Source organism: Eubalaena glacialis, chromosome 8, assembly GCF_028564815.1.
Source record: "Eubalaena glacialis isolate mEubGla1 chromosome 8, mEubGla1.1.hap2.+ XY, whole genome shotgun sequence".
Lineage (NCBI taxonomy): Eukaryota > Metazoa > Chordata > Mammalia > Artiodactyla > Balaenidae > Eubalaena > Eubalaena glacialis.
Genome location: NC_083723.1, coordinates 76,919,992 through 76,937,094, shown reverse-complemented (window position 1 = coordinate 76,937,094; position 17,103 = coordinate 76,919,992). Strand labels below are relative to the sequence as shown.

The following is a 17,103-nucleotide window of genomic DNA, read 5'->3' as shown; positions in this document are numbered from 1 at the left end:
TAAAATTGAAGCTTGACTGGAGACTTCTCTTTCACCGAAACCCTCTGGAAATAATTCCCATAAGATCTCTAACCTCCTAATTGCTGTGTCATTGACCTTGTTAACACTTTATTATTATTTTTTTAAGTTAGGTATTAGGTAATGGGAGGGGTCTTCTTCAAGTACTTCCTGTGTGCTCCTTACATCAATCAGTTTTTTCCTCCACTCCCTTTGCTTCTTCTTCATCAGCTTCTTCCTGGGCAATCCCATGTCTCCATAAGCCCACGACTGCCAAATCTTGCTTTTTTTTATCCACTTTGACATTTTTCTGCCTTTTAATTAGGTTGTTTAGATCACTTACATTTATTGTGATTATCAACATAGTTGGATTAAAATCTAGCCTCTTGTTGTTTTCTGTTTGTTGCATCTGTTCTTTGTTCCCCTTTTCTTCTTTTTTTACATTCTTTTGGATTAATTATTTTCTATGATTCCATTGTATATCCTTTGTTGCCTTATTAGCTGTACTTCTTTGTTCCATTTTTTAGTTGTTACTTTAGGATTCATATTATATATCTTTAACATATCACAGTCTCTTTTCAAGTGATATTATGCTACTTAACATACAGCAAAAGAAGCTTACAAAAGTGTACTTCTATTTACCCTTCCCCAACCTTTGCTATTGTGGACAAACATTTTACTTACATATGTTATAAACCCTGTCATACATTGTTACTAATTTGCTTTAAACAACCAATTATCTTTTGGGGGGTAACAGCTTATTGAGATATAATTTATATGCTATACAACTCACCTAATTAAAAGGTACAAGTCAGTGGTTTTTCATATATTCACAGAGCTGTACAATCATCACTACAATCAATTTTAGAACATTTTCATCACTCCAAAAAAAACCTCTTTTCCCACCTTTTAATGGCTCCCCCCCACCCCCGCCTTCCAATTTCTGTCAAGCTCTTCCATCCTTAGGCAACCACCGATCTTCTTTCTGTCCCTATAGATTTGCCTAGTCCGGACATGTCATATAAATAGAATCATGTAATATGTGCCCAGGAGCTTCCTGGTCCCAGCCCACCTCTCTCCTGGACCACAGCCATTCACCTTTGCTCCCTGCATTCACCTTTGCTCCCCTATGGTCTGTTTATTGTCACCCAGCAGCCAGAGGGATCGTCTGCCTCTGCCCTTCTTTTTCTATTCCCTGTCTCCCTGATGGCACTACCATTCATGCAAGTTGGAAGAATCTGAGATCATCCACAAATTCTCCCCGTCGTTCACAATCTGCATCTAATTTGTCACCCAGTTGTATCTCTGCTTCTTTAATGGTTCCAGGATCATTCCCTTCTACTCCATTCCTACCACCACTGTCCTGGTTCACTTCATCCTCATTTATCCCTTGAGCATACAGGTCACCTGCTTCTCATCTCTCCTGCTCCTGTTCCATTCTCCATACTGCTGCCAATTATCTTGGCAAAGTCTGTATCTAATCACATCAATTCTCTGTCTAAACGAAACCTTATTTCCCCCAGTGCATCCAAATCAGACTTCTTAGCCAAGCTTGTAGAGCCGGCTGTTTTTTGCACTCAAGCTGTTTTTCTACTCTTCTCTTTAAACAGTCTGAGACCCAGAGGACAGAACCACACCCTGTTCTCTCGTGTCTTGTCATGTCTTCTGCCTTAAACTGCTTTTTCTCTGCCTAGTGAACTGTTTATTCTTCAAGCCCAGTTTAAGCAGCCCCTTTAGACAAGCCTCTTCTGATGCCTTCCCCAAGCATGTCGGGCTTTCCTTCTTCTCTGGTTCCATTTCACCTTACAACATACCCAGTTATGGCCCGTGCCTCTCTGGGGGGCCTTACTTGTTTTCACTTCTGTATGCCTTTCCCACTGTGAGTTCTTCCAAGGGAGGGACTTTATAATTTTAGTTTCTCTGATTCTGTTCCAGGTACTCAGTTGCTACTTACATTGAATAATAATGAATTTTATTATGAAGAGATTGTCCTATATTGTGATTGATCATTTATCCAGCCTAAGAACACTTTGATCTACCTAGCTCTCCTGCTAAATATGTAATATTTGGTATTACTTCATTTCAGACATGAGATGGAAGAACAAATTCTGGGGCAAATCCATGGAAATTGTTCCCATTGGCACAACCCATGTGACTCTGCCAGCGTAAGTTCTTCTGTGGTTAGGAGCTTTATAGAATTTAGGGCCAAGGTTTAGGAGCAGGATGCCCATTGGCCCCCGTGGTGCCGAGTGTGTTTCTTTCTGTTAATGTGTTTGACAGTAGCTTCAAATGTTCTTCATTTTGACAGTCTCACATTTTTGTTCTCTCTAATGGAAATGCTTCCTGGACACCAAAGTTCCCAAGTAGGGGCTTTAAAAAATACACTTCTACTTTCTAACACAATTAAGAATGATAATATTTCTTGAACACTGTTGTCCTGCCTCACTGTCAAAAAAATTTTTAAAGAAAGCTATGGCCTTCATCTTCAGGGATTATTGATACTTATTCATAAAGCAAAATGGTAATCATTATGGCCTCTGGAACTGGGCTACTGGGACTCATGTGCTCACATCACTACTTACTAGTTGCAAATCCTTGGGCAGGTTACTTAACCTTTCTGATCACCAGTTCCCTCATCTATGAAACAGGGATAATAAACCATCTACTTCATAAGACTGTTGTGAAGGTTAAGCAGATATGGAAAGCACTTAAAATAGTAATTGGCACATATTATGTGTCATTTAAGTGTTTGGTCTTGTTACCATTATCCTCATAATTATTATTTAACTCCATAAGTCAAATCTGAATACCATCTCATTGTAAAAGATTTAAGATATATGTATCTTAAGATTAATATGTAAAATATATATGTGTTTGTGTATGTATACAGACACACCTCAGAGAGATTGCGGGTTTGGTTCTAGACCACTGCAATAAAGCAAATATTACAATATAGTGAGCCACATGAATTTTTTGGTTTCCCATTGCTTATGAAAGTTATGTTTTATATACTTCATAGACATGAAGGGAGCAAATGCTGTTGGAAGAATGCTGCCAATGGACTTGCTCTACACAGGGTTGCCACAGACCTTCAACTTGTAAAAAACACAATAAAGCGAGATCTGCCTGTATACATATGTGCCTAAATATACACACCTACACGTGTATATACATAAGTATATATGTACATGTGTGTGCCTGTATGTACACATTCGTGTGTGTGCACACATATGTATGTGTGTAGAGAGCACACTGTGGAAAACCCCTCTACCCTCCCCTTGCCACTCTCCTTTCATAGTTTGGTGACTTTCGACACGTCTCCTCTGACAAAGGACAGAGTGGGTTGTTCCAGGAGACCCCCAGCTTCTCGTGGAGCCTCTGGGAGCCTCCAGGGTCTGACCTTCACCCACCTCCCAGCCTCCTGAGAGAGTGAAAGCTCTTAGACTGCCCAGCACGGCTCAATCGGTGTTGGTTCCATTAATGAAGGAATGAGTAATTCATTACAGGACTCGTTTTTTAAATAGCAGTGCTTGTTTGCATTTGCTGCTGGCTGCTCTGGTAGTTGTTACTTTCACTTTTTCTTCCTTCAGTTTTGGAGATCATTTTGAGTGGAACAAAGTGACCTCTTGCGTCCATAACATCTTAAGTGGGCAGAGGTGGATCGAACACTATGGAGAGATTGTTATCAAGAACCTGAATGATGATTCCTGCCACTGCAAAGTGAACTTTATAAAGGTAACCTGGGTGGCCTGTGAGCTCTGGCCCTGGACAGGCCTCGGCAGAGCTGGGCCTCAGGGCACAGGGTGTCTTGGGAAATTTTTCACCTTCACTTTTGTGCCAGTAGACAAGCAATGCCAGGTGCTCCCTGGTCCCAGCCCCACCTCTGTCACCTGGACCAGGGCCATGGCCCCTCCTGGCCTCCTTCCTTCCACCTTTACTCCCCTATGGTCTGTCTTCAGTGTGGCAGCCAGAGGGACCCTGTTGAAACATGTGATCGTGTTACAGTACGGATGAGCCTTGAACACATTATGCTAAGTGATATAAGCCAGACACAAATGGACAGATATGATTCCATTTATATAAGATACCTGGAGCAGCCAGATCCATAAAGACAAAGTAGAATGGTGGTTGCCAAGGGCTGGGGACTGGACGGAATGGGGAGTCATTATTTAATGGGTACAGAGTTTCAGTCTGGGAAGATAAAAAGTTCTGGAGATATATAAGGCAATGGTTACACAACATTGTGAATGTACTTAAAGCCACTCAATTATACACTTAGAAATGGTTAAAACAGTAAATACTATGTTATATACGTTTTACCACAATTTTTAAAAATGCAAGTCACGCCATGTTAGACCAAAATCCTCTGACAACTTCCATCTTTCTCAGAGCAAAAGCCTGCATCCTTCCAATGGCCCACGAGACCCTACAGAGTCTGCACTCCTCACCCCCACCACCCCTCACTCACACACACACACACACACACACACACACACACACACACCACCCTCATTCCTCTCCAACCTCAGCTCCTGCCACCCCTCGTTCCCTTTCTTGCTCACCATCCTCGAGCTGCACTGTCCTTCTTTTTCTCTCTCCGTTTCCTTCTGCTTGGGCCCCTCTCCCCAGATCCTTCTGTCCACCTTGTTAGTCACCCTCTATCATACCCCATTTTCTTCAGAGTGTTCATTACCATCTGCAGTTAGCTTGCTCGCTGTTACTTTACTTGCTTATTTTCTGTTCCCCTCCTTGCCATTCCTGACTCCAGAAAAGCAGAAGCCTGGACTGTCTTGCCCACTGCTGTGGCCAATGCCTGGCAGTGGTGCCTGGCACACAGCAGAGGCTCATGAACATTCACAGATTCTCCTGGGGCAGAGAGCCTGCAATAGTCTGCTTACCTTTCCAACTTCCTTGATTTGAGCCCTTCTCCCCAACTTCTCTTCCCCCTGAAATTCCCTCTTGTCCTTAAAAATCTCATGTGTACAAAAGGGCCTTAAAGTGCTACCCTCTTCAAGGAATATTTGCATTTGATTAAGATCAAAATCATAAGCCAAGAGATTAGGTTCTAACTGTGGAATTTCACACAGTACCTCTCTGTACCACCTGTAGCAGGTGGGGGACATTATGGAGAGGTGGATGGGGGTCTTTATTATATCCTGTAAGTCAAACTGGGTTGTAGATAGACATAAAGCTGGTAGTGATTTGGCGTAAAATACAAATGACCCTCCCGTGAAAGCTTCATCTAAGCTCTCTACAGAAAGAAGCAAAGGCAACCTGGAGCAGGGACATATATAACTGGAGATAGATAGATAGATAGATAGATAGATAGATAGATATCCAGGTGAGAGCCGCCTTGTTCTCAGAATTTTCCCCAAGGAAGTGTGCTCCACTCCCATTTCTACCAACCACTTGGTACTCGTCCACTGAGGACCAGGGAACAAATTTTCATAGCGGCAAGAGATGAACAGAATTAGAACACTGGACGTGCCTCTGGTGTTGAAAGAGAATCTGAAAGCAGAGGCAGCCGTTGCCTGTGGAACATGACTGTCTCCCTCTGTGGCTTCCCATCATTGGACTTGTTGGCAAATATCTCTAAAGAGGAAATCTGACTCCTGCTTTAGAATAAACTGAAGAGCCTGGACAGTGTTTGTTTCCCTGTCCCCCATCTTTACATGACTAGAGAACTCACTGTTACCTTTCTGATTCAGCTCTGGGATACTGCTGTACTCTGCCCTTCCTCCCATTTTTACCACAGACTTGGTTGGAATGGGGAAGCCAGTCTACCAGATATGGCCTGGAAATGTCACTCAACTTTATTGGTTTCCAAATGTGGATTCTGTTTTGGCTGAAAATAGTAGTAGGATTTTTTGATTTATGGAGTAATGCCTTCTGGTCTTTTCCAGAGATTTTTTAGGGCAGCCAGGTAATTGGGAGAATTTAAAAAATCAACACTAGGGAGTTAGAGCTCCCTCTGCTGGCTGCATTGTGGTACTGCATATGTAAAACGCACAAGGCTGAGCCAAGATGAGCTGGTCTCAGACCAGGACCAATTCATAGTGGGAATACGGGTTGTATAAGGTTCCTGTAAGTTAGGTGAACAGATCTGGTTTGGGGGGGGGGGGCGGGGAAACTAACAGGAGGAACTGAAAATTGATTGGTTTACAAACTTGGTTAAAAAAATTCGTTGGTTTACAAAGGATTGTCTAGTTCCTTCAGAGAAAAAATTACATGAGTTACATTTCTTTTAAATTGCAGTAGTCAGAGCCACAGTGACAGCCAGGAAATAGCTGTTCCGGAGGGGGTGCTAAGGGCCAGCCCGTACTTGGTGGATGTGTGAGAACTGAGCCTTTCCTTTCTACTATGTATGTAGTGAAAGTCGAAAAAAATTGTGTCTTACACAAATGTTGGTGGTTGAGTTACAAACTGTAAATAAAGTGCTAGCTTTTTACTTTTCATTAAATAATTAAAAGTATGATTTTAAAAAAAAACAGAACCAGCAAACCATATATAGCATAGAATCATTCTTATGGTACTTTTTCTCTCCTCTTTTGTTTTCTCTTAATATCTGTAATAAATTGACCCCAAAACACTAAACAGATGACTCTCATTTGACTCCTAGGCAAAATACTGGAGCACTAATGCCCATGAGATTGAAGGTACAGTATTTGACAAGAGTGGAAAAGCAGTGCATCGGCTATTTGGGAAATGGCATGAGAGCATCTACTGCGGTGGCTCCTCCTCATCCACTTGTATCTGGAGAGCGAGTTAGTATCTGGGTTAATCAGCCCCAAGCAAAAGGAGGCGGGATGTGGCCAGAGGAACCGCACGTGGGTGGGCATCAGTGTCCATTCGGTGTATCTAGCCTCTACCTGCTTTGAACTATGTTGGAGCTACTGGCCCATCTTTCATTCACCTAGTTATATCTCAGACTCATCCTCATGCTTAACAATACCTCTGTTGAGTTGATAGGTCCTGGGTTCTTAATCCCAGAACAAAGCCATTGCTAATCCGTGGTCACTCTGTCTTCCAGTCAACACACATCATTCCTTCGCCTATACTGGGCACTATGAAGGAATATCAATGAGGTACAAGAAGTCATTCTAGAGTAAAGATAAAGGGAAAATTCTTACTGGAAAAGTAGAATGACCTACAAGAGTTAGGGGTCCCCTAGACTCTCCCAATACCATAAGCCACTCCAGTCTCTCCTGTAATTCTAGAAGGATGCTAAGTGCTTGAAGCAGCTGAGGGGAAAAGGGGGAAGGAAGTCAAACCTTCATAATGGCTTAAAGCATTAGGATATGTGCTATGCACTTAACAACAAATGGCAGGGGGTGGCCCCAGGGTTGTTACACAGGCAGGTTACTTGTGTCAAGAACACAGGTCATTGAGGACCCATCTGCCACTTCCAATATGGCGGTGATGTTTCTTCCCATGGAGGCAAAATGGTTGCCTCGATTCAATATCATATCCCCTTGTGACAGCTCACTAAGCAGGGGAGAAGGGAGGACAGAAGAGCTTTCTTCTGCTGTAACTGTCTTTTCTCAGGAATGAAATATTTCCTAGGATGCTGCAGCAAATGTGTCTTCATATCTCATCAACCTGAAGTGGGTCCAAACCCATCCCTTAACCGATCCTGGGCAACTGGGTCGGCAGGAGAGATTCAGATGAGTTTAGATTCATCCCCTAAGGGAGTGTACAGTGACACCCAAACAGATGAGTTTGCCATTAGCAAGTAAGAAAGGGAGATGACTGTAGAGTGGGCAAGCAACAATGTCTCTTTCAACGGGTAGCAGCCATATCTTCCACCGTCGCAGAGGTTGCCAGGAAGCTAGAATGACTTGGCACCATGGCCGCCTTCCTAGCTTCAGAGGTTCAGAGGCACACCTGGCATTTTATGAATGAGACACTTGCTCTCCTTTGCTTAAAGAATGTATCACAGATGAGAGCTACCATCTGCCCTGGGTGTTAAAGTAGTACCTTGACAACAGTGTGTAAGCTGTTATTCTTGTTGCTGTTGTTGTTATTCATTGACTTTATGTCTCTGCCTTGGCTATGAGCATCCCTGGCCTGTCTGCAAGAAAAACCACTGTCTCCACTCTGGTGATTGGGAGACTGGGATGGATTTTTGAAGGCAGAGTAGGAAGTTTGCTATTATTTTTATGCTTAGGATCCACAGAGAATTAGAATTAGACAAAGTGGACTTCTGAAGCTTCAGAAAATGGGTCTTCAGAAAAGTTCATGGAAAGCATTTGTATATGTGGACAGCTAGAGTTAAGGCTACGAGTGGATTGGATTAGTCTACATATGATTTATCCAATACGTAAATTGGGGTATTTTTAGCTTGACTTTTAGCTGGATTCATCCCCTAAGGAGTGTACAGTGATGCTAAGTGCTTGAAGCAGCTGGGAGGAAAAGGAGGAAGGAAGTCAAACCTTCATAATGGCTTAAAGCATTAGGATATGTGCTATGCACTTAACGGTTAAATTAAAGTTAACAATTAATTAAAGTTAGGGCAATACGCTTGCATTAATCTGCTTGGGCTGCTGTAACAAACACCATAGACTGTGTGGCTTAAACAGCAGAAATTCATTTGCTCACAGTTCTGGAGGCTGGGTGCTGGCAAATTCGGATGCTGGTGGGAGTCTTTTTCGTGGCTTGGCTGCCAGATCAGGGCCCACCCTTCTGACCCCATTTAACCTTCGTTACTCCAGAGGCCTCATCTCCAAAGACAGCACTCTGGGGGTGGGGCTTTAACGTATGAATTTTGAGAGAACATAAACATCCAGTCCATAACATTCCACCCCTGGCCTCCCCAAATCATGTCCTTCTTACGTGCAAAATGTGTGTATTCCACCCCAGCAGCCCCAGAAGTCTTGACTCATTCCTGCATCAACTCTAAAGTCCAAAGTCTCATCCAAATATCATCTAAATCCGGTACGGGTGAGATTTGAGGTATGATTCATCCTCTCCAGCTGTGAGCCTGTGAAACCAAAATGTGCTTCCAAAACACAGTGGTGGGATGGGCATAGGATAGATGTTCCCATTCCAAAAGGAGAAAGAGGAAAGAAGAAAGGGATGACGGGTCCTAAGTGAGTCCAAGACCTAGCACGGCAAATGCTGTTGATCTAAAAACTGGAGATCATCCTCACTGGCTCGATGCCCCACCCTCTGGGCCCACTGGGACTTTGCCTGGCTCCCAAGCCCCCCAAGGCTCTGGGTGGTGGCAGCCGGGCATGTTGAAGCTGCACAGCGGCCCTGCCATTTGAGAGGTAGAGGCAGCCTTGCCCCCTGAATCTGTGTAGTCTGGGTGGGAGTGGCAGCCTGATGGTGGGAGTGGCAGCCTGATGATCTCTGAATCACCTTCAGAGTCATTCCTCCCTTTTCTTGAAGGCAATGCATGTTTGCAGCTGCGTAGCTCTCTGGTTCCATCTGTAAAATAACAGTAGTCCGGCAGCCTTGCTTCATTCAGTCCCGTTTTCTCCGTCCCCTTTGGTTCCAGCTGGCAGTGTTTCTGCCGTTATAATCCCATCTCTATTCCTGGCTTCTGCTGAGGTGGTTTAAAATTAAAATATGTAAGATTTGGAGGGGCCAAGCATTGGTGAAAAGAAGAGCAGGACTGGAAGTAAAGAATAATATTTATTGACCTCTTCTTATGGGTCCAACACTATTCCAGGTACTAGGCAGAGTTTCCGGAGAATTTGACATCTCTTAAATGAAAAACGGATTCTCTAGAGTGAAAGTCTTGTTAGTCAGGAAAAATGGACCTAGAGTTCTTTTTAACATGTTTATTTTAGTAACAAATTATTTTTATAACTTAAATTCTGTAGAAACTTCTTGGTATTTAATAAATTTGCTAAAAGACCACACGAAGAAGGCCTTATCCTTGTAGGTAGAAGGAAGCTTATAGAGAAGAAAATTTATAGAGAAAAATTCAGCACCTCTTTGTGAGCCAGAATATTTTAATAGAAATGGAAGAGTTTAGAGCTGAGAGAGAAAAATTGTAGCTGGTCTGAGATGAAAAAGGTGAAGGAATTAAGATGTGATGTGAATGCAATGCAAGTTAGAGATGAATGATTTCTTTTTCTTTTAGATCCCATGCCAAAAGGCTATGAGCAATATTATGGCTTCACACAGTTTGCCCTGGAATTGAATGAAATGGATCCATTGTTAAAGTCTTTATTACCACCTACTGACACTCGATTCAGGCCAGACCAAAGGTAAGGATTTTTTTCAGATCTTTATCTCCAGAGATGTGAAACTCTTTGTAAAAAGTCTTGGTAACATCTCCCAGGCCACCAAAGGAGCCTAAGAGAGAGAGATTCTGTCATCAAGAGCAGAGGTCTAGGGAGACTTTAAACCATCTTGTGGAAGGAAGGGAGCCCAGCTTAGATCTGTGTGTGGCATGACCTTTATTCATCAGTAGAACCCCATTTCTATTGAAATACAAAAAAAAAAAAGTTTTTTTAAAAAGAGTTTCACTGCATACAGCAATAAGAAAAACTTACTCTGTATTTGAAAGAGTAAAAGCATCCAGCTCCCCACCCCTCGAATTTAAATTATTTTGGTGCACTGAAATCTAACTTCTGATCCTAGGTTTGCTGCTGACAAGCTGTGTCACATACGCTAAGTCTTCTAACCTTTCTCAGCCTCAGTTTCCAACTCTGTAAAACAGAAAGAATAATCTCTCTCCTAAGGCCTTTCTAATTAAGACTCAAAACCAAGAAGGCAAAAAATAAAATAAAATTGATAAAATTTGACTTTATTTTGAAAAACCCAGCACCCTTCTTCATGGTAAAGTAAATAAAATGTATACCCAGAGTCAAAAGATTAACGACTGAGAAATCTATACTTGCAGCTCACTTCATGAATTGGTTCTAGAAATCAAGATCAATCCATTAAAAAAAAATAGACATAGGGAAATGAACAGTTCACAAAATAGGAAATGCAGGTAGCCCTTAAACATATGAAAAGATGTGCAGTCTTACTCAAAAAAACCTGCAAAATTTTAAAACCACGCTGTCATACCATTTTTTTAGCTATCAGATGGCAAAGACTCCGAAGTTTGATGCACTCTGAGGCTACGGGGAAGAGGCACTTCAGTAACATTGCTGGTGGAAATGTAAATTGCTATAATCCCCATAAAGGGCAGTTTGGTAATAGATATATTACAAACTCACCCTTTAACCCAGCAATTCCACTTCTAGAACCGTCTCCTTAGAGATATACTAACACATGTGCAAAATGACAGATATATACAGTCCTTCACTGCAGCATTAATTTTAACAGTAAAAAATTGGGAACATCCCAAATGTCTATCAATAGGGAATTGTTTAAATAAATGCAAGTATATCCACACAATTGAATATTATATATCTATTGAAAGTGAAAAGATCTGTGTACTACCAAGAATGAATTACTTTTTTAAGTAAAAAGGAAAACAAAACAAGATACCAAAGTATAGACAGTATGTGTCGCCTGCTTCCGTTGATGTTCTTAAAAGGGAGGGAGGGGTAAGAATATATATTAATGTGTGTTTATATATGAATCAGGAATCTCTAGAAGGCTGCACAAGAAACCGGTAACGGTGGATTACCTCCGGTGGGGGGCGTGAACGTGGGTGGGATGGGGAGGAAACAGGTAGAACTGGAGATGGGAATGAGAGGGAGATTTTGCCCCAAATTCCTTTTCATAGATATAATTTTTTGAACCATGTCTGTATCACCAATTCAGAACACAATATTGTCCCTCATTACCTCCAAATAATGTTGTAAGGGGTGAGGAGGGGGCTTATGTATAGGAGAGCATTCTGAATATCCAGTCTTGCACACATGCAGTTCTAATAGTAATGATTGTTACATTTCCTTGGTGTTCCTATTCCTTTATCTTTGTCCTCGATGCCTCAGGTTTCTAGAAGAAGGGAGCTTAGAAGAGGCCGAAATACAAAAGCAGAGGATTGAACAGCTGCAGAGAGAAAGGCGGCGGGTCTTGGACGAAAATAAGGTGGAGCACCAGCCTCGGTTTTTCAGGTGTGTGTGCAGCCGGGGTCGTGCGGGTCATTGTTGGCAGGCACTGGCGACGCCTGATGCTTCTGGGGTGAAGAGAACAGACTGGGGTGTCCCCTCCCCACGACAGGGTGTTCTCGGCCCTTTTCCTGCTTCAGAGTGGTGACATCCCTCCTCTGTGACGGCCCGACTTTGTGGGGACACTGCCCCCAGGCTGCCCCGCTCAGCCCTCCTTTTTTGCGTTCCTTGGTCTCTCCCAGGGCCTCTCCCAGGACTTTGCAGAGAGGTGCTCAGTAAGTGCTTGTGGGAGAAACAACGAGACCAACCAAACCCAGCTCCCAGTACCAGGCCAGCTTATTCAAGCCATGTCTAAGGTTGGTCCCCCAAACGGGTAGATTCTACACAGTGATGGAGATAATTAGCTATCACCCAGTTCTTCACCAAACTAGAACTTCCAAGTAATCTAATTCTTGAATTGCAGAAGTTCTAATATACTGGGGCTTGGATTTGGCACATTTAATATTATTTTAAAAATAGCTTGCTAGGAGGGTCTCGTTAAGAACAGACTGAAAGATTTAGAAGGGGCGTCAGAGATCATCCGCCCTTCACCCCCCTCTTTTATTTTAACTGCAAAGAAACGAAGACCCAGGGGACATAGGTGATCCGTGGAAAGACCCAGTGGAATGTCCCAGACTGGGGCCTGGCTCTCTTGACTACAGGCCAGGGCTTGATATGGTTTTAGGGTTTTTTAGTTTGTTCCTTTTTTTAAAAATCAGCAATGGAACAATCACAGGTAGAAAAGCAGCCAGCTCCTGCCCTACCTATTCCCCCCAGTCTTCTTTTCAGGATTTTGTTGTTGTTTGCAGGGATTTTTTGGTTGTTATTATTTTTTAATGGGCAACAGAAACACTTTTAGGAGGATTTGGCAACTAATCTATCAGCTGCATCAGTAAAATTATATATTTCCAAAACAGCAAAATAGCAACAAGTTATGTTTTATCCCCAAAGTATTATGTCCTTTCCCCTAAAGTTGATGTGGATTTTGATCATTTCACAAACTCAGAATATGAGTGATTGAAGATCAGTAGGCCAGAGTTTTATCCCAGAATATTCCTAACTTCATTTAAACATTTAAAAAATAAGACACCTTAAATTATTTTTTTTTTTGATAAAGGCAAGGGATAGGTAAATGGATAGACTAACAGACTGATCAATTGATTTTGGTAATATCTGTTAAAGAGGTTCATTACAGTATTTTTAGGATCATTAAAAATTGTGGATAACCATACTGTCTCAAGAGCTAGATAAGGAGATTTATCAACTTGATCTGACGTAAAAACCTCAAAAATGACTTCACACAGTCTGTGGAGCTCTGTGGGAAATGAGCTAACATGTAAATGCAAAATATAAAATGTTATCTGGGCTGTCACTGCAACCATGTAAGAATTATGTCTGGAACGGACAAGGACCAAACACAGCTGCAGTTCTTTTTCCTTTTGATTGTCTATAAAATTATCAGAGTATTAGATGTGGCAAGTAAAACTGTGAGAAAAGGTGGGAATTGTTCAGCAGTAGCAGTCCGGGAACTGTTCCAATTAGAAGCTGGCAGAGATGACAGAGGGGAGCATGGGGACTTGGACGTTTCCGTTGACACTCACTAAGGAGCCACGAAAACATCACTGGAAATTTCAAGTGGAAACTACAGCTCTGGCAGCGATAGTCATCTTTGTTTCATAGTAAAGTATCTGATATGCAGATTGATTTATTGTAAACACATCCCTTTATTGGAAGAGAAAAACAATTGTGATAAAAATCTATGTTCCTGAGAATGTGGAAAAATAGGCACTCCTCACTTTTGTTTCTGAAACGCATGACAATATCAGTCAACCTTACAAGTGCACATACTCTTTGACTCAGAAGTTCAATTTATAGGAGTTTTTAATATAACTAATCTCGTGCACATACAAAATAGCATATGTTTTGTTTATAATAGCTAGAGGTTGAAAACAACATCCTCAGTGCCCACCAGTAGGGTACTTGTTAAATCGTGGTCCATCCCCACAATGGACTATCATGCACCTGTTTAAAAAGAAAAAAAGGAATCCCTTTTTGCCAGAGTCACCAAATTTCTCCCGCAAAGGGCAAATGGTGAATATTGTTAGCTTTGCAGGCCATGAGGCCTCAGTAGTAATGACTCAACCCTGCTGTGCAATGTGAAAGCAGCCATAGACACTACTTAAATGAATGGGCATGATGTGTTCCAGTAAAATGGTATTACAGAGACAGACCGAAGGCTGGATTTGGCCCTTGGGCTGTAGTTTGCTGACCTTATTGTGACAATGGAAAAGGATCTCTAATATATATGTTATGTCAAAAACTCAAGAGGTGGGCTTCCCTGGTGGCGCAGTGGTTAAGAATCTGCCTGCCAACGCAGGGGACACGGGTTCGAGCCCTGGGAAGATCCCACATGCCGTGGAGCAGCTAAGCCCGTGCGCCACAACTACTGAGCCCGCGTGCCACAACTACTGAAGCCCACGCGCCTAGAGCCCATGCTCTGCAACAAGAGAAGCCACCGCAGTGAGAAGCCCGCGCACTGCTACAAAGAGTAGCCCTTGCTCGACGCAACTAGAGAAAGCCCACACGCAGCAATGAAGACCCAATGCAGCCAAAAATAAATAAATTTATTTAAAAAAAAAACAAAACTCAAGGGGTGGGAGACCATCCAGGGCTACCATTGAATGCAAAATAGGAGAGGAGTGGATTGTGAGTGTGCGTGCGTGCATGCTCTCACACACGTGGAATTTCTCTGAGTGAAGCTGCTAAGATCATTGTCTCTGAAGAGAACTGGGAGGCTGGGAGTAGGAAGAAAACGTTCAGCTCTCCACTCTTTGGTATCTTTTGAATTGGGATCTACGTAGTATATTATCTATGCATAGAATAGTGAACCAAGGCTATTCACTCCAGGCTGTGATTCCAATTCCTTCCAGTTCCTTTCCTTTTTACTGTTAATTGATCACTTGATTTGAACAACGTGATTGATTTGTAACTTTTACATGGCCATACCCCAGGTGGTGGCTGTCATCCCAGCCCTGTTTTCTGTAGGACAGACTCTGCCCTCACCCACTTCTCTCAGAAGCACCCATTTCTCACAGCCTCTAAGTTGGAGAAGTCAAAGTCAGAACTAGCAAAACGGTTTCCAGGCTTCCTGCTCCCTCGCTGGTCCAGTACTGGACCACAGGGACAGGGGGTGCAGGTGCCAGAGATAAGCTGGGGAGGAGCGGGCGGGGGAGGAACGGGGTGAAAAGGAGACAGAGACTATGACAGTCTTGTCACGAGCCTTCAGCAAATTCTTTCACTTTCACAGGAAATCCAGCGATGACTCTTGGGTGAGCAGTGGCACCTATTTGGAACTTAGGAAAGATCTTGGTTTTTCCAAACTGGACCATCCTGTCTTGTGGTAAAAGAGGAAAGAACGATACATCTTTGTACTTCTCCCGCGTTTGCTTTCTGAAGCCACAAACCTGTGTCTGTATATTTAAACAACATTATCTAGAACGATCACTTGTGCTTCTTAGCTTAGTGTTGTATTTAAGTATATATTTTCTTCAGTAGGTTTCTTTACAATTTCAAATGTTATCACAATTGTTTATATGAATGTAGAACACCTTGATATTTCTTTTTATATCTAAACTATTTAATAAAAATGAAAGATTGAATGTTAACATGTGGGTTAAAAAAGAAGCTTTAACACTAATTTTCCAAAGGTTTGGAAAATTCTAATTAAATTTATGCCTTATAAAATTATGTTGGAAAAAAATCCATCTTTCCCAAGTGCGTTAAGAAAGAAGAATACAAAGGGTTACTCACCTGTGTGCAAGCTACCCAGGTTTAATTTGGTAGCTCAGATATCTTTTTGCCTCAGACAGCTTTTGAATTGCCCACACAGAACAATTCTGCTGGTACTGGAGTCTGAAGAATATTTGCATTTGCGTTTTAGTGCTTGGGGGAATGGTATACAATTAGTGGGATGTATGTTTTTATATAAGATGGATATGGCAGCTTCTCGAAGAGGAAGCATTCGAACTCATCCCTCCCTATAGTTTCATTGCCTTATGTGCAAAATTGTACCGTTACTCAGAAAAATTGTTGATAATCTGAGAAACCCCTGTTAATTAAATGTCAAAATGAAATCCCAGGCGGACAGTAGGAAATTTCTCCTTAGTGAGAGCTGAATCCATTACAAGTTAAGAAACTGTTTTCTGCTTCCCACCCCCCCTCTAGCCTCCTCCGCTGTTTGACCACATCTCTGTTGACTATGGAATGTCCCAATTTAGTGTAAAACATAGGTGCGTTCAACATGGCAGTTTGACTTGCCAAAAGTTTAGCAAAGTAACTGATTGTTTTAAATAATTCAACGTGTTTTTCTTAAATACTGTTTTGGTATTTTCTACCTCTCAATAAGCACCATATTTTAGATCTTGTATGAAAAGTTTGACCACCTGCCTTATAGACAAATGTAGAGAATTGATGTTCTTCCTTTGTGTTGTGTCCTGGTAAAGCTTTAAGTGTCTTATCGCTTTCCTACGCTTCCTTCTTACTCATATCACCCTTTTGTGAGTTTTGCAGCAGTCTTGAATAATACAGAGTATAACTACTAAAGGAGAAACTTCGCCTTTTTAAATGTGTTATTTCCAATGACTATAATAGAATTTGTGCAGTAGTTGAATTGTGTGATCAAAGCAATTCTAACTTCTGCCCAGATTACTTTAAAACCAAAGCCTAAGTTTGAAGCCTTTTCCTCTAAAGTCCATGACGATTTTATGTTAATATCAAGTAAATGGTGTGGTAAAAAGATTTCTCCAGAAAACATTTCTAGATATTTAAATAATTTCAGAGAATGCTATGAGTGAAAAGTAGAATAAATAATGGAAAAAAGAATGCATGATTTTTCAGTGTCACACCAAATAACTAGTTGGAGAGTATTGCACTTTCAAAATGGAGAGTTATTTAAAGTGGGTCAGTAGCCTTTTGGAATCTGCAAGTGACTAGCATTTTAAAACAATACACGACTCATTAAATATTGCTTTCATCCAATCCATTGTAT

General features: G+C 41.8%; 1 protein-coding gene across 6 annotated transcripts in view; it reads left to right on the top strand.

The window, feature by feature from the left end:
* Nucleotides 1-16,840, top strand: part of OSBPL3 (oxysterol binding protein like 3) — a 205,539-nt gene extending 188,699 nt beyond the window's left edge. For 3 of the 6 annotated variants that reach the window (XM_061198595.1, XM_061198597.1, XM_061198596.1), the window contains 6 exons: nucleotides 2,084-2,162; nucleotides 3,588-3,732; nucleotides 6,617-6,761; nucleotides 10,088-10,214; nucleotides 11,901-12,023; nucleotides 15,364-15,728. In XM_061198595.1, the coding sequence (XP_061054578.1) occupies nucleotides 2,084-2,162; nucleotides 3,588-3,732; nucleotides 6,617-6,761; nucleotides 10,088-10,214; nucleotides 11,901-12,023; nucleotides 15,364-15,460 (716 nt within the window). In that variant the 3' untranslated portion in view covers nucleotides 15,461-15,728. Of the gene's footprint in view, nucleotides 1-2,083; nucleotides 2,163-3,587; nucleotides 3,733-6,616; nucleotides 6,762-10,087; nucleotides 10,215-11,900; nucleotides 12,024-15,363 lie in introns of all 6 variants that reach the window. The other 3 variants (XM_061198599.1, XM_061198598.1, XM_061198600.1) reach the window with 2 other exon arrangements.
* The last annotated feature ends 263 nt before the right edge of the window (nucleotides 16,841-17,103 follow it).